General features: G+C 45.4%; 1 protein-coding gene across 8 annotated transcripts in view; it reads left to right on the top strand.

Annotated features, from left to right (window-relative positions):
* LOC112235031 (caskin-2) overlaps positions 1–25772 on the top strand; it is an 86876-nt gene that overhangs the window by 53142 nt on the left and 7962 nt on the right. For 7 of the 8 annotated variants that reach the window (XM_042327668.1, XM_042327674.1, XM_042327673.1 and 4 more), the window contains 8 exons: positions 2199–2296; positions 4574–4719; positions 6207–6302; positions 8892–9022; positions 17064–17172; positions 17415–17523; positions 19399–19493; positions 24546–24663. In XM_042327668.1, the coding sequence (XP_042183602.1) occupies positions 2199–2296; positions 4574–4719; positions 6207–6302; positions 8892–9022; positions 17064–17172; positions 17415–17523; positions 19399–19493; positions 24546–24663 (902 nt within the window). The remainder of the gene's footprint in view (positions 1–2198; positions 2297–4573; positions 4720–6206; positions 6303–8891; positions 9023–17063; positions 17173–17414; positions 17524–19398; positions 19494–24545; positions 24664–25772) is intronic. The other variant, XM_042327670.1, reaches the window with a different exon arrangement.

Here is a 25772-nt window from a genome sequence, read left to right as displayed (position 1 = left end):
CTCTCTCTCTCTCTCTAGTTCCGACCGTCTCTCTTTCTCTAGTACAGACTGTCTCTCTCTAGTACAGACTGTCTCTCTCTAGTACCGACCGTCTCTCTCTAGTATAGACTGTCTCTCTCTCTAGTACAGACTGTCTCTCTCTCTCTCTAGTACAGACTGTCTCTCTCTCTAGTACAGACTGTCTCTCTCTCTAGTACAGACTGTCACTCTCTAGTACCGACCGTCTCTCTCTCTCTCTCTCTAGTACAGACTGTCTCTCTCTCTAGTACCGGCCGTCTCTCTAGTATGGGCCATCTCTCTTTAGCACCGACAGTCTCTCTCTCTCTCTCTCTCTCTAGTACTGACTGTCTCTCTAGTACCGACTGTCGCTCTCTAGTACCGACCGTCTCTCTCTAGTACCGACCATCTCTCTAGTACCGACCGTCTCTCTCTAGTAATAGCTGTCTCTCTAGAGTGCAGGCCGTCTCTCGTGTCTCTGGTCTGGTTATTTATGGTTAGGTGCTGTACGGTATATTATGTTCTGGCAGCTTCCTCCCTCCCTCCTCTCCATGTGGATGGTGGTGACTGCAGGCTGTGGCTGCGGCCTGGACCTGTGTGTGTGTGTGAGAGGGGAGATTTATATCTGTGGTGTTTGGACTTGACGGTGGTGCTGGAGGCAGCACTGTTACTCACCAACCTGATGAGTTGAGTCCTTCTACCCCTCTGAGCTGAGTCACCTCTAGAGGCCACACTTTGTGTTGGCATGTCCCGACAACACACACACGTCATGGCACTCATAAAACATGATGGTGGGGGTGCAAAATCCTCCCTCCCACAGTTTGGGGGCCTTCATTTTTTATTGACTACCCCCATACCCCCCTTCCCTTTCTCCCCAAAACAGATAAAGCTGAACAACAAAGAGAGAAAAGGCGAGGGGGGGGGGACTGTCTGGATGAGGATGGGGGGAGTCTGGTCTTGATTGAGACAAAGCCTCCAGCTCCATTATCTTTCCTGTTATTCATGTCTCCTGGTGTCTAGTGAATCCTAGACTACTGGCTGGCTGGCTTCTACACTACAGTACTACCCAATAACACAGCCCTCAACCCACAGCCCAGAGCAGGGTTCTGGATGAGCCTGGCTTTGCTTTATATTGTGGCCTCTTTCTACATATTGAAGAGGTTATTTTCCATTCACTTTACCATCAGATCACATGCAGACTTTAATTGAATCGTCACCAGTGAGAAGATGAGTGTGTGACTAACAGCCCAGGGCTGTGGTGTGTTATTGGGCTAATGGAAGAGTACTGGCTCTCTGTCTCTCTCTCTGTCTCTCTCTCAATGTCTCTCTCTCTCTGTCTCTCTCTCAATGTCTCTCTCTCTCTGTCTCTCTCTCTGTGTCTCTCTCAATGCCCCTGTCTCTCTCAATGCCCCTGTCTCTCTCAATGTCTCTCTCTGTCTCTCTCTCTCTCAATGTCTGTCTGTCTGTCTGTCTGTCTGTGTCTCGCTCTGTCTGTGTCTCGCTTTGTCTCTGTCTCTGTCTCTCTCTGTCTCTCTCTCTCTCACAAGCAATCCCATTGACCTCTAAGCCTCCCCATTGCCATCTCCTCTTCTCCGTTGTCTTTGTGCCTCTGTGCTATATCCCTCTGTTATCTTCCCATCTCCTCTTCTCTGTTGTCTTTGTGCCTCTGTGCTATATCCTGTTATCTTCCCATCTCCTCTTCTCCGTTATCTTCCCATCTCCTCTTCTCCGTTGTCTTTGTGCCTCTGTGCTTTGTGCCTCTGTGCTATATCCCTCTGTTATCTTCCCATCTCCTCTTCTCCGTTGTCTTTGTGCCTCTGTGCTATATCCCTCTGTTATCTTCCCATCTCCTCTTCTCCGTTGTCTTTGTGCCTCTGTGCTATATCCCTCTGTTATCTTCCCATCTCCTCTTCTCCGTTGTCTTTGTGCCTCTGTGCTATATCCCTCTGTTATCTTCCCATCTCCTCTTCTCCGTTGTCTTTGTGCCTCTGTGCTATATCCCTCTGTTATCTTCCCATCTCCTCTTCTCCGTTGTCTTTGTGCCTCTGTGCTATATCCCTCTGTTATCTTCCCATCTCCTCTTCTCCGTTGTCTTTGTGCCTCTGTGCTATATCCCTCTGTTATCTTCCCATCTCCTCTTCTCCGTTGTCTTTGTGCCTCTGTGCTATATCTGTCATCTTTCTGTGTGTTGTTGTCTTCAGGTTCTCAGCTCTCCACCATGCTGCTCTGACCGGAACTACAGACCTGCTGTCTGTGCTGCTGGAGGCCCAGGCCACCGTGGACATCAAGGACAGGAACGGTGAGACACAGCACTATTTATCATCTGCTCTCAGATCAGCTAGCAAAACAGCTAACACAGATTTCAGTGAGATCATCTCTGTCAGCACAGACATTATCTCTGATGTTTTCTATCAGTGGCACACATTGTCTTGAGATTTCATGTTAGCTGGTACTTCCAGATCTGACCAGTTAGCAACATGTGCCTCAGTACAAACAGACTCGCCTTTAATTCATATTATCTGTGATGTTTTTATTAGTGACGCACACATTGTCTTGTGATTCTACTGTATATCAGCTCATACATTCTATTAGTTCCATCTGTGGAACAGATGTGATTTTAATATCAGCTTTCATATGGATAACCCAAAAATGTCTACTGTACTTTTGTCCCTCACTCACTGTCTGTCTGTCTTGTGTTTGTTTATATGTGTATTGTAAAGTGCCTTGCAACAGTATTCACCCCCTTGGCGTTTTTCCTATTTTGTTGCATTACAACCTGTAATTTAAATGGATTTTTATTTGGATTTCATGTAATGGACATACACAAAATAGTCCAAATTGGTGAAGTGAAATGAAAAAAATAACTTGTTTCACAAAATATATATATATTTTTAAGTACGTGAAAGTGGTGTGAGCATATGTATTCACCCCCTTTGCTATTAAGCCCCTAAATAAGATCTGGTGCAACCAATTACCTTCAGAAGTCACATAATTAGTTAAATAAAGTCCACCTGTGTGCAATCTAAGTGTCAAATGATCTGTCACATGATCTCAGTATATATACACCTGTTCTGAAAGGCCCCAGTATATATACACCTGTTCTGAAAGGCCCCAGTATATATACACCTGTTCTGAAAGGCCCCAGTATATATACACCTGTTCTGAAAGGCCCCAGTATATATACACCTGTTCTGAAAGGCCCCAGTATATATACACCTGTTCTGAAAGGCCCCAGTATATATACACCTGTTCTGAAAGGCCCCAGTATATATACACCTGTTCTGAAAGGTCCCAGTATATATACACCTGTTCTGAAAGGCCCCAGAGTCAACACCACTAAGCAAGGGGCACCACCAACCAAGCGACACTATGAAGACCAAGGAGCTCTCCAAACAGGTCAGGGACAAAGTTGTGGAGAAGTAAAGATCAGGGTTGGGTTATAAAAAAATATCAGAAACTTTGAACATCCCACGGGCACCATTAAATCCATTATTAAATAATGGAAAGAATATGACATACAACAAACCTGCCAAGAGAGGGCCGCCCACCAAAACTCAGACCAGGCAAGGAGGGCATTAATCAGAGAGGCAACAAAGAGACCAAAGATAACTCTGAAGGAGCTGCAAATCTCCACAGCAGAGATTGGAGTATCTGTCCATAGGATCACTTTAAGCAGTACACTCCACAGAAAAAACAATAAGCAAACATGTTTGGTGTTTGCCAAAAGACGTGTAGGAGACTTCCCAAATATATGGAAGAGGGTACTCTGGTCAGATGAGACTAAAATTGAGCATTTTGGCCATCAAGGAAAACGCTATGTCTGGCACAAACCCAACACCTCTCATCACCTGGAGACACCATCCCCACAGTGAAGCATGGTGGTGGCAGCATCATGCTGTGGGGATGTTTTTCATCAGCAGGGAAACTGGTCAGAATTGAAGGAATGATGGGTGGCGCTAAATACCTGGAAATTCTTGAAGGAAACCGGTTTGTCTTCCAGAGATTTGAGACTGGGACGGAGGTTCACCTTCCAGCAGGACAATGACCCTAAGCATACTGCTAAAGCAACACTCGAGTGGTTAACGGGGAAACATTTAAATGTCTTGGAATGGCCTAGTCAAAGCCCAGACCTCAATCCAATTGAGAATCTGTGGTATGACTTAACGATTGCTGTACAGCAGCGGAACCCATCCAAGGAGCTGGAGCAGTTTTGCCTTGAAGAATGGGCAAAAATCCCAGTGGCTCGATGTGCCAAGCTTATAGAGACATACCCCAAGAGACTTGCAGCTGTAATTGCTGCAAAAGGTGGCTCTACAAAGTATTGACTTTGGGGGGGTGAATAGTTATGCAAGCTCAAGTTTTCAGTTATTTTGGTCTCACTTGTTTGTTTCACAATAAAAAATATTTTGCATCTTTAAAGTGGTAGACATGTTGTGTAAATCAAATAATACAAACCTGCCAAAAACCCATTTTAATTCCAGGTTGTAAGGCAGGCAACAAAGTAGGAAAAATGCCAATGGGGGTGAATACCTTCGCAAGCCACTGTATGTGATCATAGATGTGCTGCCTCCTGCAGGTATGCGTCCGCTCCACTATGCAGCATGGCAGGGCAAGGCTGACTCTGTCCTTATGCTGCTGCGGGCCGGAGCTGGAGTCAATGGGGTCTCACAGGATGGACACATCCCCCTGCACCTGGCCGCACAGTACGGACACTATGACGTGGTCAGTACACAGACACACACACAGACCCACAGACAGACAGACAGACAGACAGACAGACAGACAGACAGACAGACATCGTTAAGCACTGTCAACAGATATCCCCATTCTGCTGGATTGGGTGGAATGTATGCTGTTCTGTCCACAAAGCTGATGCTGGTTTACTGTGGGTCACTTATCTGAGATTTAGATGTCTGTGGTCATGTTTGGTCAGTCCACTTAAGTCTTAAACAGTAAACAAACTGTCAACAAATCACAGCCATAGCCCCAAAACAGATGTGATCTGGCAGGGGATAGAGTAGGATGAGTGGTGGTTGGTGGTACAGTCATTTAAGGGATTGAGGGGTCAGGGGATACGTAGCAAGCTGGGAGAGGAGAGGCATGTTGGTGGAATTGGATTGGAGAGGGAGAGAGAAGAACGAGGCAGGATGAAGGGTATTGGATTTGTAGGGATTGAGGGGGTAATGAAGGGGGGTCAGGTTATCCGGGGTGATCAGGTTTAGGGGGGATTAGGGACCTTGTGTTTGCTACTAACGCCCGTCCCAGTCTCACCCCCTGTAGTGCTGAGTGATAAGTGGGTTCGGTTTAGGTCCGATTTATTTAAAATTCATGGTTTTCGCTTTAACAACACAGAATAAAACAATGAATAAAAGTCCCATGATGATAGATGGTGCGCTTTCAGGTAGAGATACCTCGCGCAACTGCTCTAAATCGTGCGCTCCCTCTGTGTATGCCCCACACAGACGGGACAAGTAGGCATGCAATGAATTATGGTCATTGTCGTTAACTACCCACATTTCCTGCGCTGAACTATGTAGAATATTGGCAACCACAACTCCCTACTACATCACTACATCGCACAGTTCGGCTTCGATCTGATTTATCTCTAGAGAAACTGCACATTGAGTGCAAAGAAAAAAACGAACTAAATGGAATTCAAATAATTGGGAAATAGATCAGGAACTATCCTACAAGCATTGTCAGGATGTGTTCAGGTTACGCCACATTAATTGATTTGTAAGCCTTTTAGGACCACAGTTTGTGTGAAAAGCATTTATCTGCACAGACCATGAAGTCCCATTTGATAGTAACAGCCTCCGGTCCTGTAGTCTACTATGTATTCCCAGAGTAGAATGACCAGGGCTAATGGACTGTCTGTTTTCACCAAATACTCTGTGTCCTTGGATACGGCAGGCAGCACCAGGTGCTGATAGAAACATCTGACATCATCTCTCTGGCTATGTGTGTTGTAATGTTATCTGCATGACCACATCCACATAACATAACCTACTCCCCTAATGGCTCCAGTGACAGTGTGTATATGGTATTTGATCTTGTGTGTGTGTGTGTGTGTGTGTGTGTGTGTGTGTGTGTGTGTGTGTGTGTGTGTGTGTGTGTGTGTGTGTGTGTGTGTGTGTGTGTGTGTGTGTGTGTGTGTGTGTGTGTGTGTGTGTGTGTGTGTGTGTGTGATTCCTGTCTGTTTCTATCAGTCTGAGATGCTGCTGCAGCATCAGTCCAACCCCTGTCTGATCAACAAAACCAAGAAGACCCCCCTAGACCTGGCCTGTGAGTTCGGTAGAGTCAAGGTAAGACTGTGTGTGTTTCTCCTCCCCCACCACTGGCCCAGGCTCACAGAGACAGACAGGGGGGCTGCAGTGATGTAACTCTTGGCCTGTGTTAGTCTAGACAGAGGTCACAGCTGGACAGATACAACCCCTCTGGATCTGGGATGGGCTGCGTTGTCACAACTGCTCCTCTTCCATCAAGTACATCTCACTTCTGCACTCTTTACTTTGTCTTTCTTTCAGTCTCTCTCATCCTTGAGAATGCTGGTTTTCTTACTGGAGCACATTTACTTCTCTCAACATTTCTCTCCTCTTTCTCTCCTCTCCATTTCTCTTTCTTTCTCTCCCTCTCTACTCTCCATTTCTTTCTCTCCCTCTACTCTCCATTTCTCTCTCTTTCTCTCCCTCTCTCTCTCCCTCTCTACTCTCCATTGATCTCTTTCTCTCTCCCTCTCTCTCTCCCTCTCTACTCTCCATTTCTCTCTCTTTCTCTCCCTCTCTCAATTCAAATCAATTCAAGGGCTTTATTGGCATGGGAAACATGTGTTAACATTGCCAAAGCAAGTGAGGTAGATAATATATGAAGTGAATATATAAAGTGAAATAAACAATACAAATTAACAGTAAACATTACACATACAGAAGTTTCAAAACAGTAAAGACATTACAAATATATAAATATATACAGTGTTTTAACAATGTACAAATGGTTAAAGGACACTAGATAAAATAAATAAGCATAAATATGGGTTGTATTTACAATGGTGTGTGTTCTTCACTGGTTGCCCTTTTCTCGTGGCAACAGGTCACAAATCTTGCTGCTGTGATGGCACACTGGAATTTCACCCAGTAGATATGGGAGTTTATCAAAATTGGATTTGTTTTCGAATTCTCCCTCTCTACTCTCCATTTATCTCTCTTTCTCTCCCTCTCTATTCTCCATTTCTCTCTCTTTCTCTCCCTCTCTCTCTCTACTCTCCATTTATCTCTCTTTCTCTCTCCCTCTCTCCTCTCCATTTCACTCTCATTTTCTCTTTCCCTCTGTACTCTCCATTTCTCTCTCTCTCTCTCCCTCTCTACTCTCCATTTCTTTCTCCCTCTACTCTCCATTTCTCTCTCTTTCTTTCTCCCTCTCTACTCTCCATTTATTTCTCTCCCTCTACTCTCCATTTCTCTCTCTCCCTCTACTCTCCATTTCTCTCTCTCCCTCTACTCTCAATTTCTCTCTCTCCCTCTCTACTCTCCATTTCTCTCTCTCCCTCTCTGCTCCCCATTTCTCTCTCTCCCTCTACTCTCCATTTCTTTCTCTCCTTCTCTACTCTCCATTTCTCTCTCTCCCTCTACTCTCTCTCCCTCTATCCATTTCTCTCTCTCCCTCTCCTCTCTCTCCCTCTCTAATCTCCATTTCTCTCTCTCTTGAGCACAGTTATTCACACTCTCTCCATCTCAAATGTACATTTGGTTACTATGACTTAATGGTGAATTGGGCAGTTTAAGCCTGCATCATTAAACCAGTTTGACAATTTCACTAACATCTCTCTCTTCCTGAGTGCACAATAGCTTTGTATATGAATTTGTCAGTTCCTATAGCCATTCAAACACCACCAAGCCAATGTGAGTGTATTTCAAACTCTGTGCGCTGCCTCAATCAAGGTCCCTGGTCCCAAATAGTGCTGCAGAAGCGTTTAGTTTGGATAGGACAGTGTGAAGCCGAACCAAGCCAGGGTGAAGTAATAGTACACACACACACACACACACACACACACACACACACACAACACTGCTCTCCACTCCTACTGGGCTGGAAACACCCACACACACACACACACTCATTGGGAACGCTGTCTTTCTGGAAAGTTCTTGTCTTTATCTGGATCTGGATGTGGGCTGGAGAGGAAGTATTGGCAAGTCCGTCTGTAACTTCTATTACTGGAAGGTTTGCTGGGCAGCTTTGTTTGTGCTTGTGTGTTTGTTAAATGAGACTTGAGAGAGTTAGCCTGTAACTATTGTCCCCCAGGATTGATTTAGAATGGGATATCTTTAGAATGCTGACACTGGCTCCCCCGTGTGCGTGTGTGTGCGTGTGCGTGTGCATGTGTGTGTGTGTGTGTGTGTGTGTGTGTAGTGTGTGTGTTTATGGGCATCAGCTGCTGTGTTGGGGTGCCAGGGTGTGGCGAGGCCCTCCCTATTTCTATTTCTCTCTCTCCTTTTCCCTCTCTGTCCCTTTGTGTTTCCTCCTGTCCTCTGTCCCAGACCAGTCTCCCAGCAGCAGCAGTCAGTTAGTGAGTGTTGAGGTGTTATCCAGTGTGTGGGCCAGATGTGTGGGGTTGTGTATGCCCCAGGGTCACTCCTGTTTTACCTCACTCACCTGTGGGTCCTCCCATGTCAAATCACAGGACTCCTAAAGGTTTCAAACTTGTGTGTGTTCGTTATCCCTTGTCCTAACAGTGCATGAAATGTACATGTGTTGGTAACAGTTGAAGCCTGCACTCATCACCCTGTCTTTTCTTTATCACCCCTCCTTCTCCCCCCCTTCTCTCGCTTTCTCTCCTTCAATTTCCTTTTCTCCTCTCTTCTGTCTCCATGGCTTTATGACCTCCCTCCTGTCAGGTTGCTCAGCTGTTGTTGAGCAGTAACATGGTGGTGGCTCTGTTAGAGGGTAATAGTAAGGAACCTGCAGACTCAGGCTTTAACACTCCGCTGCACCTCGCCGCACGCAACGGACACAAGGACATCATCCGGTAAGACACTTCCTATTGTTTTTCACAATCTGAACTTGTGTAACGTACGCAAAACTCGTATTGTGTAATACGTGTTGTATATATCATGCATTGATGTCAATGATGTCAAGTTTTAATGCAGATTTGTGTACACGTTTGTCAGGCTGCGATTCAGACCATAATGATTTGTGTGTACACTGCCCATTGATAGATTGATATTTTCTTGTGGGTCTTAATCCTCTGCCTGTCATTCCTCTAATTTGTCCCATACTAAATTAAAGGCTTTGATTGATCATGGTTGGTCAGTACATTTTCTGTGTGATTGAACACCTACTCTGAGGTGGACAGGGGTCTGACAGGGTTAACACAGTCATTGATCTGGAACTGGTGTGCTGGGAGACTCAACAGGACAGTAAATGGTTTCCATGGGTCTACCCTCTGCCCCTCTCTCCTTCCCTCCTCCTCTTCCTCTCCACGGTACTATGGACAAGACAAGAACCATCAGACATGGCTCTGTTTCCACACCCTCGCTTTGGAACACTGTGGTGGGTGTATGTGTTTATTCTCTCTCCCAAGTGGATCTAGCCATATATTTAGTACCCCAATCTCTGCTCTGACTAGCTGGTAGGCTATAAAACGGCCTGTCCAATGTCTAATCCACCAGGGGCCACAGTCCCAATCCCCTAGTACCTCTATGGAGTCCAGTACCAGACACCCAGGTCACCCTGAGCCCTGCCATAGAGAAGGGGAGGAGGAGGGGGTCTACTCTGCAGCCCTGTTCCCATGTTTCACTGACAGCTGCAGCAGTCTGTCACCAGGCTGAGAGAGCGAGAGAGATGGATATGCAGAAAGACACTGGAGAGAGACGGAGAGGGAGGCTCTCTGGTGTGAAGCTGCAGTGCTGCCAATGTGACCCAGATCTGCCAGTGAGATGTGGCTGCTAATTTATCAGTAGTTGCTGGGACCAGACTGTTAATACCAGAACTGCTGGGCCTCGATGGACCCCGCCTTCAAGCTAATGGTCATTAGTCATTCTGACTGCAACATTCTAACAGTGTAATTCATACTTTTTATATATGCTGTCGCAAACATAATAATTTGGTTGTGTTTATGACGGCCTTGGGTAACATTAGAATACCATTTTTATTTTATTTCAAAGAACTCAATAGCATTTTCATTAGTATATGTTACTGTACACTATACTCACATTTTTTAAAAATAAATTCAAGTGTTCAAGAAATGTTCTTAGTGGAGTTCCTTTGTTACAACTATGAAACAGAAAGTGTATGTGTTGGACGCGGTAACAGCTTATTTTTATAAGTACACAAAACATACCCCAATCACCAATATGCATGGTCAAATGATGGAAACATCAGTAACCTAAACATCATTATAAGCGTGAGGTGGCCCTGATAAATAGTGAAAACTCGAGGGAAAAGCAACAGTGGCATTATAATCAACATACAGTTGAAGTCGGAAGTTTACATCCACTTAGGTTGGAGTCATTAAAACCTGTTTTTCAACCACTCAACAAGTTTCTTGTTAACAAACTATAGTTTTGGCAAGTTGGTTAGGACATCTACTTTGTGCAAGACACAAGTCATTTTTCCAACAATTGTTTACAGACAGATTATTTAACTTATTATTCAATGTATCACAATTCCAGTAGGTCAGAAGTTTACTTACACTAAGTTGACTGTGCCATTAAACAGCTTGGAAAATCCCAGAAAATGATGTCATGGCTTTAGAAGCTTTTGATAAGCTAATTGACATCATTTGAGTCAATTGTAGGTGTACCTGTGGATGTATTTCAAGACCTATCTCAAACTCCATGCCTCTTTTCTTGACATCATTGGAAAATCCAAAGAAATCAGCCAAGACCTCCACAAGTCTGGTTCATCCTTGGGAGCAATTTCTAAACGCCTGAAGGTACCACGTTCATCTGTATAAACAATAGTACGCAAGTATAAACACCATGGGACCACGCAGCCGTCATACTGCTCAGGAAGAAGACGCATTCTGTCTCCTAGAGATGAACGTACTTTGGTGCAAAAAGTGCAAATCAATCCCAGAACAACAGCAAAGGACCTTGTGAAGATGCTTGAGGAAACAGGCACAAAAGTAACTATGTCCACAGTAAAACAAGTCCTATATTGACATACCTGAAAGTCCGCTCAGCAAGGAAGAAGCCACTGCTCCAAAACCCCCATTTAAAAAAAAAGCTGTTCCAAGGTTTGCAACTGCACATTTGGAGAAATGTCCTCTGGTCTGATGAAACAAAAATAGAACTGTTTGGCCATAATGACCATCGTTATGATTGGAGGAGAAAAGGGGGTGGCTTGCAAGCCGAAAAACACCGTCCCAACCATGAAGCACGGGGGTGCTTTGCTGCAGGAGGGCCTGGTGCACTTCACAAAATAGATGGCATCATGAGGCGGGGAAATTATGTGGATATATTGAAGCAACATCTCAAGACATCAGTCAGGAAGTTAAAGCTTGGTCGCAAATGGGTCTTCCAAATGGACAATGTCCCCAAACATACTTCCAAAGTTGTGGCAAAATGGCTGAAGAACAGAGTCAAGGTATTGGAGTGGCCATCACAAAGCCCTGACCTAAGTCCTATAGAAAATTTTTGGGCAGAACTGAAAAAGTGTGTGCAAGCAAGGAGGCCTACAAACCTGACTCAGTTCTGTCAGGAATGGGCCAAAATTCACACAACTTATTGTGGGTAGCTTGTGGAAGGCTACCCAAAACATTTGACCCAAGTTAAACAATTTAAAGGAAATGCTACCAAATACTAATTGAGTGTATGTAAACTTCTTACCCACTAGGAATGTGATGAAGGAATAAAAGCTGAAATAAATCCTAACTGACCTAAGACAAGGCATTTTTACTTGGATTAAATGTCAGGAATTGTGAAAACCCAAGTTTAAATGTATTTGGCTAAGGTGTATGTAAACTTCCGACTTCAACTGTAAGTGTTGATATGACAGCAGTCAAAAATTGTCAGTTATTGTCAGCTCGAGCGTATATTGAGTGCATCTTCAATGGCATCAGTTTGATTTCATTTAGCTGTTATCCCTTGTTCTAACAGTTGAATTGTTAAGGTTTTCTTCCGGTGAAGGAGAGGAGGACCAAACTGCAGCGTGGTTATTTTGATACATCTTTAATAAAGATAATAACAACCAATACAAACCACTAAACGTAACGTTAAAAACCAAACCAGCCCTATCTGGTGCAAACAGAGACCGGAACAATCACCCACAAAACACTCAAAGAATATGGCTGCCTAAATATGGTTCCCAATCAGAGACAACGATAAACACCTGCCTCTGATTGAGAACCACTCCAGGCAACCATAGACTTTTCTAGACAACTATACTACACCACAATCCCATAACCTACAAAAAAAACCTAGACAAAACACACCACATAAATAACCCATGTCACACCCTGGCCTGACCAAAATAATAAAGAAAACACAGAATACTAAGACCAGGGCGTGACATGACTTAAATCTTCATAAATGTCACTTGCCTTAACACACTTTGACACCTTTGTTTGGTTGTAGTGTGTAATAGTCTCCGGTTTTCTCTTTGTGTTCCGTTGTCTTGTCATTCTTCAGCACTGTTGAGGAGTACAACAGCTGTGCAGGTGCCTTATTTTGTGCAGAGGTAGGGAGCTCCCGTCTCACTTTGTTCATGGTGCCAGCCAGACTTGTTTTCTTTACAAGCAAATTGTTCGCCAATGACAGTGAAGTTAAGAAATTGTCCATGCAGACATTTCTCCCCTTGCCACTGTAAGGTCTCCAACACTGACCTTCTGCACAATATAGATATTTTCCCAGATATTGAAAGCCGTTCAGCATGTTCATTACGCACTCTCTCACGGTGTAGCCTGCTCCAAGTAGCCCAGAAGAGACTGATGAGACTGCTGTGATTCAGTGGAATGATTTAGAGTACATATCATTTAAGATTCTAATTAGAATAGATCAATACAATTCAATGGCCTGTTCTTCATTCACAATTGGTGATGACATAATTATGCATCGTTCGCTTTCCCTCCCCAATTTTCCCCATCATACTTTACTTCATTTATTGTTTCTGTTGTTATGTGTCAAATTAGTTTCGGTATAGTTTAGGTTCAGTTTCGAGGCAGTTATTGAGGCGATTATCAACGGGCAGCGCCTTCAACTGTCGGGAGAAGGAGTGGAGCAGGCCCCGCTGTCGGGAGAAGGAGTTGGGCAGGCCACACTGTCGGGAGAAGGAGTGGAGCAGGCCCCTCTGTCGGGAGAAGGAGTGGAGCAGGCCCCACTGTCGGGAGAAGGAGTGGAGCAGGCCCCTCCGTCGGGAGAAGGAGTGGAGCAGGCCCCACTGTCGGGAGAAGGAGTGGGGCAGGCCCCGCTGTCGGGAGAAGAAGTTGGGCAGGCCCCGCTGTCGGGAGAAGGAGTGGAGCAGGCCCCGCTGTCGGGAGAAGGAGTGGAGCAGGCCCCTCTGTCGGGAGGAGGAGTGGAGCAGGCCCCTCTGTCGGGAGGAGGAGTGGAGCAGGCCCCGCTGTCGGGAGGAGGAGTGGAGCAGGCCCCGCTGTCGGGAGAAGGAGGGAGCAGGCCCCACTGTCAGGAGAAGGAGTGGAGCAGGCCCCTCTGTCGGGAGGAGGAGTGGAGCAGGCCCCGCTGTCGGGAGAAGGAGTGGAGCAGGCCCCGCTGTCGGGAGAAGGAGTGGAGCAGGCCCCGCTGTCGGGAGAAGGAGTGGTGCAGGCCCCGCTGTCGGGAGAAGGAGTGGAGCAGGCCCCGCTGTCGGGAGAAGGAGTGGTGCAGGCCCCGCTGTCGGGAGGAGGGGTGGAGCAGGCCCCGCTGTCGGGAGAAGGAGTGGAGCAGGCCCCGCTGTCGGGAGAAGTAGTGGAGCAGGCCCCGCTGTCGGGAGAAGGAGTGGTGCAGGCCCCGCTGGGTTATTTGAGAAAAGTCAATGACTAAGGGGGGCATGACTTAAATGGCAGAGTAAGAAATACCATGAATGAGCAGTGACAATGACTGCTTTAGCAGTTCTAGTGTTAAGGAGTCCTATTTGTGGTGTGGTGGTCTGCCCTTTCTCTGACACACCTCCCTGGTCCAAACCACCTTACCAAAGAAACAGTCAAGGCTTTCATTGGTTTCAATTGATAATGAAAGCGAGAAACTGTGTATTCAACCATGGCACAAGGATTTCTGGGATCCAGTGACCATATGACTCCATAACAATGCCCTGTGGTCCAATCACATGGTTATGTCACCACAATACATGCTGTAACCGGTCCCATGGTTCCACCACTTTGGCCCCACATAGACATCCATGTAGTAGAGATATTAAAGGGGGGATATGAACAGTGGGTTATTGAGTCAGTGTGGCCCCAAAGGAGGAGAGGAGAACAGGATAGGGCTCTCTTTCAGCATCCAGCCAAACCAGAGGGACAGAGAGACTTTGATGAGCCTGCCCCCCTTTGTGTTTCTAAGGAGAAATGAAACGAGCACACTGCCCCGGGGCTTAGAAGCCACAGGGCAGAGAGAGGGGGGGAGATGGGAAGAGAGTGAGAGATGCTGAAGCACAGTATCTGTAATAGGATGAGAATAATGAAGTTCAAGTAAGGGAGAGGTATTCTTCCTCTCCCTGTCTCTATACAGTGGGGCAAAAAAGTATTTAGTCAGCCACCAATTATGCAAGTTCTCCCACTTAAAAAAGATGAGAGAGGCCTGTAATTTTCATCATAGGTACACTTCAACTATGCCAGACAAAATGAGGGGGGAAAAATCCAGAAAATCACATTGTAGGATTTTTAATGAATTTATTTGCAAATTATGGTGGAAAATAAGTATTTGGTCACCTACAAACAAGCAAGATTTCTGGCTCTCACAGACCTGTAACTTCTTCTTTAAGAGGCTCCTCTGTCCTCCACTCGTTACCTGTATTAATGGCACCTGTTTGAACTTGTTATCAGTATAAAAGACACCTGTCCACAACCTCAAACAGTCACACTCCAAACTCCACTATGGCCAAGACCAAAGAGCTGTCAAAGGACATCAGAAACAAAATTGTAGACCTGCACCAGGCTGGGAAGACTGAATCTGCAATAGGTAAGCAGCTTGGTTTGAAGAAATCAACTGTGGGAGCAATTATTAGGAAATGGAAGACATACAAGACCACTGATAATTTCCCTCGATCTGGGGCTCCACGCAAGATCTCACCCCGTGGGGTCAAAATGATCACAAGAACGGTGAGCAAAAATCCCAGAACCACACGGGGGGGGACCTAGTGAATGACCTGCAGAGAGCTGGGACCAAAGTAACAAAGCCTACCATCAGTAACACACTACGCCGCCAGGGACTCAAATCCTGCAGTGCCAGACGTGTCCAGGCCCGTCTGAAGTTTGCTAGAGAGCATTTGGATGATCCAGAAGAAGATTGGGAGAATGTCATATGGTCAGATGAAACCAAAATATAACTTTTTGGTAAAAACTCAACTCGTTGTGTTTGGAGAATAAAGAATGCTGAGTTGCATCCAAAGAACACCATACCTACTGTGAAGCATGTGGGTGGAAACATCATGCTTTGGGGCTGTTTTTCTGCAAAGGGACCAGGATGACTGATCCGTGTAAAGGAAAGAATGAATGGGGCCATGTATTGTGAGATTTTGAGTGAAAACCTCCTTCCATCAGCAAGGGCATTGAAGATGAAATGTGGCTGGGTCTTTCAGCATGACAATGATCCCAAACACACCGCCCGGGCAATGAAGGAGTGGCTTCGTAAGAAGCATTTCAAGGTCCTGGAGTGGCCTAGCCAGTCTCCAGATCTCAACCCCATAGAAAATCTTTGGAGGGAGTTGAAAGTCCGTGTTGCCCAGCAACAGCCCCAAAACATCACTGCTCTAGAGGAGATCTGCATGGATGAACGGGTCAAAATACCAGCAACAGTGTGTGAAAACCTTGTGAAGACTTACAGAAAACGTTTGACCTCTGTCATTGCCAACAAAGGGTATATAGCAAAGTATTGAGATAAACTTTTGTTATTGACCAAATACTTATTTTCCACCATAATTTGCAAATAAATTCATTAAAAATCCAGGGCTCAGTCTTCTGAGTCATCGCTCTGTGCTTGGTAACTGAGCCCCAAAAAAACCCTCTCTCTTTCTCTCTGTCTCCCTCTCTCGCTCTAAGTGACTTCTTGTTAGATGCGTGCCTTATTTACTAAAGTGAGTGGTAAGGCAAACTGATGATGCAAATCACTGTCACTGTCTGAATCAGTCTTGTATTGTTATTTTGGGTTACCACTTATAGATAAGTGGTGTGATTGTGACAGAGGTCATTGTGAGATGTTGTGGTATGGTTCTGGCTGATGAGCAGGAATGCCATGGAAAGACAGGGGTTATGGGTTTGCGGTAGTTAGTTACCAAACCGTTTTGCGTATGGGCGTGTGTGGATGCCCACTTCCCCTTGCCTAGTATGTGTGTGTGTGTGTGTGTGTGTGTGTGTGTGTGTGTGTGTGTGTGTGTGTGTGTGTGTGTGTGTGTGTGTGTGTGTGTGTGTGTGTGTGTGTGTGTGTGTGTGTGTGTGTGTGTGTGTGTGTGAACTTTCCATGCTGTACATTCCCAGGAGAGCTCTGAAATTCCCACTAATATTCCTAAAGTTGAACTTATCTACTGTTGTATTTATTTTAACCTTTATTTAACTAGGCAAGTCAGTTAAGAATAAATTCTTGTTTTCAATGACGGCCTAGGAACAGTGGGTTAACTGCCTTGTTCACTACCAGGATATTTGAGTGTGTGTGTCTGTGCAGCTGGAATCGAGTGTGAATTCTCCAAATTTCCCCCTGGCACCTCAGTGAGTTCATGTGATGTGGGATGTTGAGCAGATTAGCTACGGTGGATCACTGTAACACTGCCATTGACATAATATACTGTCCTGGCATCTGGTCCTGCTGGCTCCATCCATGGCTCTGCCTCGCCGGAACCTTTACAATTCACCCTGGAGTTAACAGCCTTTGTAATCGTGAATCTGTACTAAAGTAGTACTGTGTTGTTCCTCTCTGCTTCAGGTTGCTGCTGAAAGCGGGCATCGACATCAACAGGACCACTAAGGCTGGCACTGCCCTGCACGAGGCTGCCCTCTACGGCAAGACGGAGGTGGTCAGACAGCTGCTAGAGGTAAGACACCTGGAGGTACATCAACCTCACTTAGTCTTTAACTAGTCTGATTCAATCACTATTCTTCCACATTCAACTAACAGTTGGTAACATGTTGTCCATTGTTAGTGAAGTGTTTTATTGAATAGGCTGTACAATACATTGCCGTTGACTGCATTTGACTTGAGAACATTGATGTTGAATGTGTTGCTGTGTTTCAGTGCACATCTGATTGACAATAACGCTGTGTGTGGTTTTGCCAGGCTGGTATAGACGTGAACATCCGTAACACGTACAACCAGACAGCCCTGGACATCGTGAACCAGTTCACCACCTCTCACGCCAGCAAGGATATCAAGCAGCTCCTACGAGGTGAACAGAGCACCAGTCATCACTGGAATACACTGGGACAGGAGATGGTTGTTAACAAATGAAGACATTATTCCATGAAGTATCATTCTTTGGCAGTCTTTATCTCTCATTCTGTTTTCCGCCTGCTTTACTGTCCTTGAACCAGGGCTCTACAGTGCCACCATTTTACTCACAAACTGAAAAAGTCAAGTATGAGTTTTGATTTATAGCGTATAAATTGCTGCTGTAGTTATTTTCCAAGTATGTTGGCTGTTTTAGAAGTGTGTAGCCATAGAGTCTACTTGAGTGACTTTGTCCTTGTGTTTCTTGGCTATGGATATAATTTTGTTCCCATGCTAGGTTGTTTTTCATGTTAGCTTGTTTGAGCTCGCTCAACTCAACTGCTAGTGAAGAGACATGGGAGAATCTCATCTCTCCCAGACAGACATGCCAGTCTCACTGTTACCCTTAAAGGGGCAGCTGAACATTTTTGTCTCCCCTAAGTGGCTAAAATATTTGACAGGACATTGTACTTGCTTGAGCATGGAACACCACAAAAACATTTTATTCTTTCACTTTTAGTCATTTCTTATCATAAAAACACTATTTCTCAAATTATTTTATTGTGTTCCTAAATGTATTTGTGTGTTAAAAAATCTATTTAGCCGCAAAAATTGAAAAAATGTCAGCATAGATTCCTGCTAGCGGATTTCTTTCTTTGTGCTTTTGTGTAGTGAAGCGACTCTTGCATTCTTTTGCAGTTTGAGTTCTGCAGGACAGTGTTCAGAGGTGTGTGTGTGTGTGTGTGTGTGTGTGTGTGTGTGTGTGTGTGTGTGTGTGTGTGTGTGTGTGTGTGTGTGTGTGTGTGTGTGTGTGTGTGTGTGTGTGTGGGAGAGGAGACAGACTGAGACAGAGCCAGTGCAGACGTTCCTATAGCGAGAGTGGCCCAGAGGAGAGACTGAGGGATATGAAATGCTCTAAGCTGTAATTCACCAAGCAGCTGTGTTTAACCTCATGGAGTACAGGTTACATAACCTTATCAGCTCACACACGCGCGTGCACACACACACAACCAAAAGACTACGTGTGTGTGTGCGACCTATGCGTTTGTTTGCTTGTGTGTGATTGTTGCGTGCCACCCCTGTGTACGTGTGCATGCATGAGACTGTGTTTTGGACCTCTGCTGTTTGTGCTCTCCTCTGTGATCCAGCAGGCCTGGGTCTTTGATCTGGTTCTCGCAGCCTGGGAACTCAGGCCATAATGAGCACTTGTTTTCCTCAGTCAGCAGACTGCTGCTTCAAACATGGAGGCTGTGGAGAGAGACTTCCTGTTATGATCAAGTTCTCTCTGTGTTTAAAGCAGAGTGAATAGAACACAATCAGCCACCACACCTCCTCGTCATGGATTAATTATTGATGTGTACCAACCAGTCAGAAGCTGAATACAGCACTGACTGACTCTGCTCTTTGATGTCACTGCATTCCATACCAGTGCCGGATGTGACTAATTAAAAAACAACAGGCATTGGGAATGTAGCGGCGTCTGGGTATATTCCCTGAAGATGATTTGAAAGTGGTGTACATGTCAGTATGTATCAATCATTGGGCTGTATTTTCTTCCTGCCTTCATTCATACCAATTCCCTGAACTAACTTTGTGTGTGTCTCTCTTTCTCCTCTCTCTTTGTCTCCTCTCTCTGTCCCCCTCTCTCTCTTTCTCTCCTCTCTCTGTCCCCCTCTTTCTCTCCTCTCTCTTTCCCCCTCTCTCTTTCCCCCTCTCTCTTTCTCCCTCTCTGCCCCCCCTCTCTCTCTACATCTCTCTTTCTCCCCTCTCTGCCCCCCCCCTCTCTCTCTTTCTACATATCTCTTTCTCCCCTCTCTGTCTTTCTCACACACAGATGCTACAGGTGTCCTGCAGGTGAGAGCTCTGAAAGACTACTGGAACATCCACGACCCCACTGCTCTCAACATCCGGGCCGGGGATGTCATCATGGTAGGCTGCAGGAACACACACACACACACAACCCTCTCTATTTGCTGTCTGTAACTCCTCAGATGTGCCTCAGCTGGCATTGCAGTGTTGTTCCCACACTCACTGTGCCCAACCGTGCCCCCATGTTGTCTGTTAGGACAGGTGTGTTTTCCCTGTGAACTGTCAGGCTCATCCTCTCTAACAGGTGTTTTGGTAGCAAGCAGGGAGACAGGCTGGCAGTGTTTATGTGCGGGTGGCTTCATGAGTATTCAGTAGACACAGTATGTAGATATGTGTGGTGTTCAGCTGTTCCATGTAGTTGAACTACTCCACCGCTAGCACACCTGATTCAACATGTCAACTAATCAACAAGCCCTTGAATAGGTGACTCTGGTAAACTAGTTCAGGGCTACAACTAAATTGTGAAAAGTCTGCTGGTCCCAGAGGATAGGTTTGAAAACCACTGGACTGTAGGACAGTTTGGAAACCACTGGACTGTAGGACGGTTTGGAAACCACTGGACTGTAGGACGGTATGGAAACCACTGGACTGTAGGACGGTATGGAAACCACTGGACTGTAGGACGGTATGGAAACCACTGGACTGTAGGACGGTATGGAAACCACTGGACTGTAGGACGGTTTGGAAACCACTGGACTGTAGGACGGTTTGGAAACCACTGGACTGTAGGACGGTTTGGAAACCACTGGACTGTAGGACGGTTTGGAAACCACTGGACTGTAGGAATGTTTGGAAACCACTGGACTGTAGGACAGTTTGGAAACCACTGGACTGTAGGACAGTTTGGAAACCACTGGACTGTAGGACAGTTTGGAAACCACTGGACTGTAGGACAGTTTGGAAACCACTGGACTGTAGGACGGTTTGGAAACCACTGGACTGTAGGAATGTTTGGAAACCACTGGACTGTAGGACAGTTTGGAAACCACTGGACTGTAGGACAGTTTGGAAACCACTGGACTGTAGGACAGTTTGGAAACCACTGGACTGTAGGACGGTTTGGAAACCACTGGACTGTAGGACGGTTTGGAAACCACTGGACTGTAGGACGGTTTGGAAACCACTGGACTGTAGGACGCTTTGGAAACCACTGGACTGTAGAACGGTATGGAAACCACTGGACTGTAGGACGGTATGGAAACCACTGGACTGTAGGACGGTATGGAAACCACTGGACTGTAGGACGGTTTGGAAACCACTGGACTGTAGGACGGTATGAAAACCACTGGACTGTAGGACGGTATGAAAACCACTGGACTGTAGGACGGTTTGGAAACCACTGGACTGTAGGACGGTTTGGAAACCACTGGACTGTAGGACGGTTTGGAAACCACTGGACTGTAGGACGGTTTGGAAACCACTGGACTGTAGGACAGTTTGGAAACCACTGGACTGTAGGACGGTTTGGAAACCACTGGACTGTAGGACGGTATGGAAACCACTGGACTGTAGGACGGTTTGGAAACCACTGGACTGTAGGAAGGTATGGAAACCACTGGACTGTAGGAAGGTATGGAAACCACTGGACTGTAGGAAGGTTTGGAAACCACTGGACTGTAGAACGGTATGGAAACCACTGGACTGTAGGACAGTTTGGAAACCACTGGACTGTAGGAAGGTATGGAAACCACTGGACTGTAGGAAGGTATGGAAACCACTGGACTGTAGGAAGGTATGGAAACCACTGGACTGTAGGAAGGTATGGAAACCACTGGACTGTAGGACGGTATGGAAACCACTGGACTGTAGGAAGGTTTGGAAACCACTGGACTGTAGAACGGTATGGAAACCACTGGACTGTAGGACAGTTTGGAAACCACTGGACTGTAGGAAGGTATGGAAACCACTGGACTATAGGACAGTATGGAAACCACTGGACTGTAGGATGGTTTGGAAACCACTGGACTGTAGAACGGTTTGGAAACCACTGGACTGTAGGAAGGTATGGAAACCACTGGACTGTAGGACAGTTTGGAAACCACTGGACTGTAGGACGGTAAACAAACAATCCATGAGTCCATGAATGGGGTCTACTTGATGTGATCAACTTACCATCAGTCATAAAGCACATATAGTCACTACTGAAAGGCTACACACCCCTTGCACAGTCTTCACATTTTACTGCCTTAAAATGTTGTCTCAAAGGGGAATACATTTGATTTTGTTCCTACTGATCAACACAAACTACTCCACATTCCCAAAGTTAAATAACAATTATTCAATTCAAAAATTAAAATCTCATTTAAAAGATGCCTTTATTGTGTGTCTTTATGCCCCAGAGTTAATTGTAAGGCAGCAAAATGTGTAGACTGTGACAGGGTGTAGAGACCATCACTACGCACTGTACTGAACCTGACGTACATGTCATCTATCAGTTCACTGTACTGAACCTGACGTACATATCATCTATCAGTTCACTGTACTGAACCTGACGTACATGTCATCTATCAGTTCACTGTACTGAACCTGATGTACATGTCATCTATCAGTTCACTGTACTGAACCTGATGTACATGTCATCTATCAGTTCACTGTACTGAACCTGACGTACATGTCATCTATCAGTTCACTGTACTGAACCTGACGTACATGTCATCTATCAGTTCACTGTACTGAACCTGACGTACATGTCATCTATCAGTTCACTGTACTGAACCTGACGTACATGTCATCTATCAGTTCACTGTACTGAACCTGATGTACATGTCATCTATCAGTTCACTGTACTGAACCTGACGTACATGTCATCTATCAGTTCACTGTACTGAACCTGACGTACATGTCATCTATCAGTTCACTGTACTGAACCTGATGTACATGTCATCTATCAGTTCACTGTACTGAACCTGACGTACATGTCATCTATCAGTTCACTGTACTGAACCTGACGTACATGTCATCTATCAGTTCACTGTACTGAACGTGACGTACATGTCATCTATCAGTTCACTGTACTGAACCTGACGTACATGTCATCTATCAGTTCACTGTACTGAACCTGACGTACATGTCATCTATCAGTTCACTGTACTGAACCTGACGTACATGTCATCTATCAGTTCACTGTACTGAACCTGACGTACATGTCATCTATCAGTTCACTGTACTGAACCTGATGTACATGTCATCTATCAGTTCACTGTACTGAACCTGATGTACATGTCATCTATCAGTTCACTGTACTGAACCTGACGTACATGTCATCTATCAGTTCACTGTACTGAACCTGACGTACATGTCATCTATCAGTTCACTGTACTGAACCTGACGTACATGTCATCTATCAGTTCACTGTACTGAACCTGACGTACATGTCATCTATCAGTTCACTGTACTGAACCTGATGTACATGTCATCTATCAGTTCACTGTACTGAACCTGACGTACATGTCATCTATCAGTTCACTGTACTGAACCTGACGTACATGTCATCTATCAGTTCACTGTACTGAACCTGATGTACATGTCATCTATCAGTTCACTGTACTGAACCTGATGTACATGTCATCTATCAGTTCAAGGTCCAGTAGGTCCTTAGGGGTATAGTGCACAACAGGTGAACTTCACTGTCCATATTCCTGAGGGGGAACTAGTTTATAGGGAGAGAGTATATATCTGAAGGATGGCTCTCTTTGAGCCCAGAGAGACAGAGAGACGTGTAGGGACAGGCCCTGGTATTCATCCATCACTCCCACTCAGAAATGACTCTACTACTACTACTACTACTGTCTCACACACACACACACACACACACACACACACACACACACACACACACACACACACACACACACACACACACACACACACACACACACACACACACACACACACACACACACACACACACACATCGTCTCATGAACCCTGGCCTGTTTTTCCTTCTTGGGAGTGTGTCGGCCTATTCTGCTGCTGTGGGGGGTTGCTTCAATACCAGAGAGAAACAATTCATAAACCTTGCCCTCAGGCCATCCACCTCTCCCATCAACTAGCCTTTCCACACCTCACACACACATGTACATGTTAGATACTGGGCAAAAGGTTAGCTGACTTCTTAGTTGGGACCGGTGCCCGAACCAAAGCGCAAAAAGGGGTGAGGCAGAGCAAGGCGGGTGAAGAGGATTGGACAGGCTGATAGCGATGTTGTGTTTCCGTAAGTGGATGAATTGGTCTAATTTAGCATGTAGGGTAAAGCCTCAAATCTTAGCTACATCTTCCATTTCAAATCAGCTCGGGAAAAAAGTGAATAATTACACAAAAATATTTCATTTTGTGTGACTACAGCACCAGCGATAAAAAGCAAAAATAGAGACGTTCTAATTGAGCGAGGCGTCGGAGCCTGCAGGGTTTTTATCATTGAAAACAATGCATTGTACTTGTGACTTTAGCTAGTTTAGGCCTTTAGAAAAATATGTTTTGCCAACTTGGACGGGTCAATTAATTTCAATGTATTTTCCTTTAGCTGCCAACCTGCCCATTCAGTACATGCTATTTCCCCCTCTACCCACATCTACCAGACACACAACCCAACACCCCTCTTCTCCCCCATACCTTCAGCCCCCTAACCCTGTCCCTTGGCTTGTGTCCTCTGACTAAGGCTGATAAATTAGGGAGCAGAGACAGTGGCCTGGGTTTTAGCAGCTCATGTGGACAAATGGAACATGATCAGAAACACATGACTACTGTCATCATCTGTTTATGTGCTTGACCTTTTGGTTCTCTCTCTCGGTTTGTTATTGTACTACAGTTGATCTCAGGGCTGTGGCGCTGCTTTTGTACCACCCTCCCAACTTATGTAAAACATCTTTGACATTATGAAAACAAACCATACAGAGACATAGATACACAGATGAAGTTGTTAACACGTAGAATGTGTTTCAAGTTGGAACATGTACTTTCTGTCATTGTCCCAGAACTGCACACTTCAGGTCAGGTACACTCCTACACACACGTACATGAACAGTGGAAATAACACCACGTTGTTATAGAATCTCACAGATTCTGATTGGTTTAGACCTGTCTTAATGTTTGTTTTGATTGGCTGCCTGGCAGGTCCTAGAGCAGCACATGGACGGGCGCTGGAAAGGGCACATCCACGACAGCCAGAGGGGCACCGACCGGGTTGGCTACTTCCCCCCGAACATTGTGGAGGTCATCAGCAGACGCTCAGGTCAGTCACACACACACACACACACACACCAACACACACCCTGTAAGTTCAGTGCAATCATTAGCCATTCCCCACTCCCATCGGAAAGCAATGGGCAAAGAGAGAGAGCCCTCTGACATTTGCCTCTTTCATTGCGTAACTGTGGCACCCGCAGCAAACGGAGGATTCGTAGCTTGTTGAGTCAGCTGCCGGCATGTCGGAACATCAACACTCACACACACTCACTCACACTCACTCACACACACTCACTCACTCACACACACACACTCACTCACACACTCACTCACACACACTCACTCACACACTCACTAACTCACTCATCTCCCAGACATGTCAGCACACTCACAATGCAGGATTAAGTCAGAAATTGAAAGGGAAATGGCTTGGAACTGCAGGAGTCATCTGCTATTGTACATTTTGTAAAAACTCCCACCCTTACCCACGCAGTCTACCTCTAATACCGGTTAGATTAACAGAAGGTGTCAGTTACCTACCTAACACCACAGAAGAAGATAATCCGCCCCACACCACCTTTGATGTGCACTAGAGGGAGAAATCCCTGAGTGAATATGTTGGCGTGGTGACACTCACGGAGCAGCTTTGACAGAACAGGGAGCAGCTCAGCACTGCAGTCAGTGAAAAATGACAGGTTTCTGTCTTCTCTGCAAATTTGTCACCACAACAAAAGATCAGGGGAACGGAGACCCATCTTAAATTGTCCCTCTGCACCTACTGTACCTTCAGAAAGTATTCACACCCCGTTAATTTTTCCACATTTTATTGTTACAGCCTGAATTTAAAAAATATTGCATTGAAATGTTGTGTCACTGATCTACTCACAATACCCCATAATGTCAAAGTGGAATTTTGTTTTTAGAAGTCTTTACAAATGAATAGAAAATGAAAAGTTGAAATGTATTCAACCCCTTTTGTAATGGCAAGCCTGAATACGTACAGATGTAAACTATGCTTAACAAGTCACACATAATAAGTTGCATGGACTCACTCTTTGTTGGAAAATAGTGTTAACATGATTTTATTATCTGTAAGGTCCCTCAGCCAAGTAGTGAATATCAAGCACAGATCCAACCACAAAGACCAGGGAGGTT

The sequence above is a fragment of the Oncorhynchus tshawytscha genome, linkage group LG09 (genome assembly GCF_018296145.1).
Source record: "Oncorhynchus tshawytscha isolate Ot180627B linkage group LG09, Otsh_v2.0, whole genome shotgun sequence".
NCBI lineage: Eukaryota > Metazoa > Chordata > Actinopteri > Salmoniformes > Salmonidae > Oncorhynchus > Oncorhynchus tshawytscha.
Note: the sequence above shows the minus strand (reverse complement) of the source record. Positions and strands in the feature narration are given on the sequence as shown.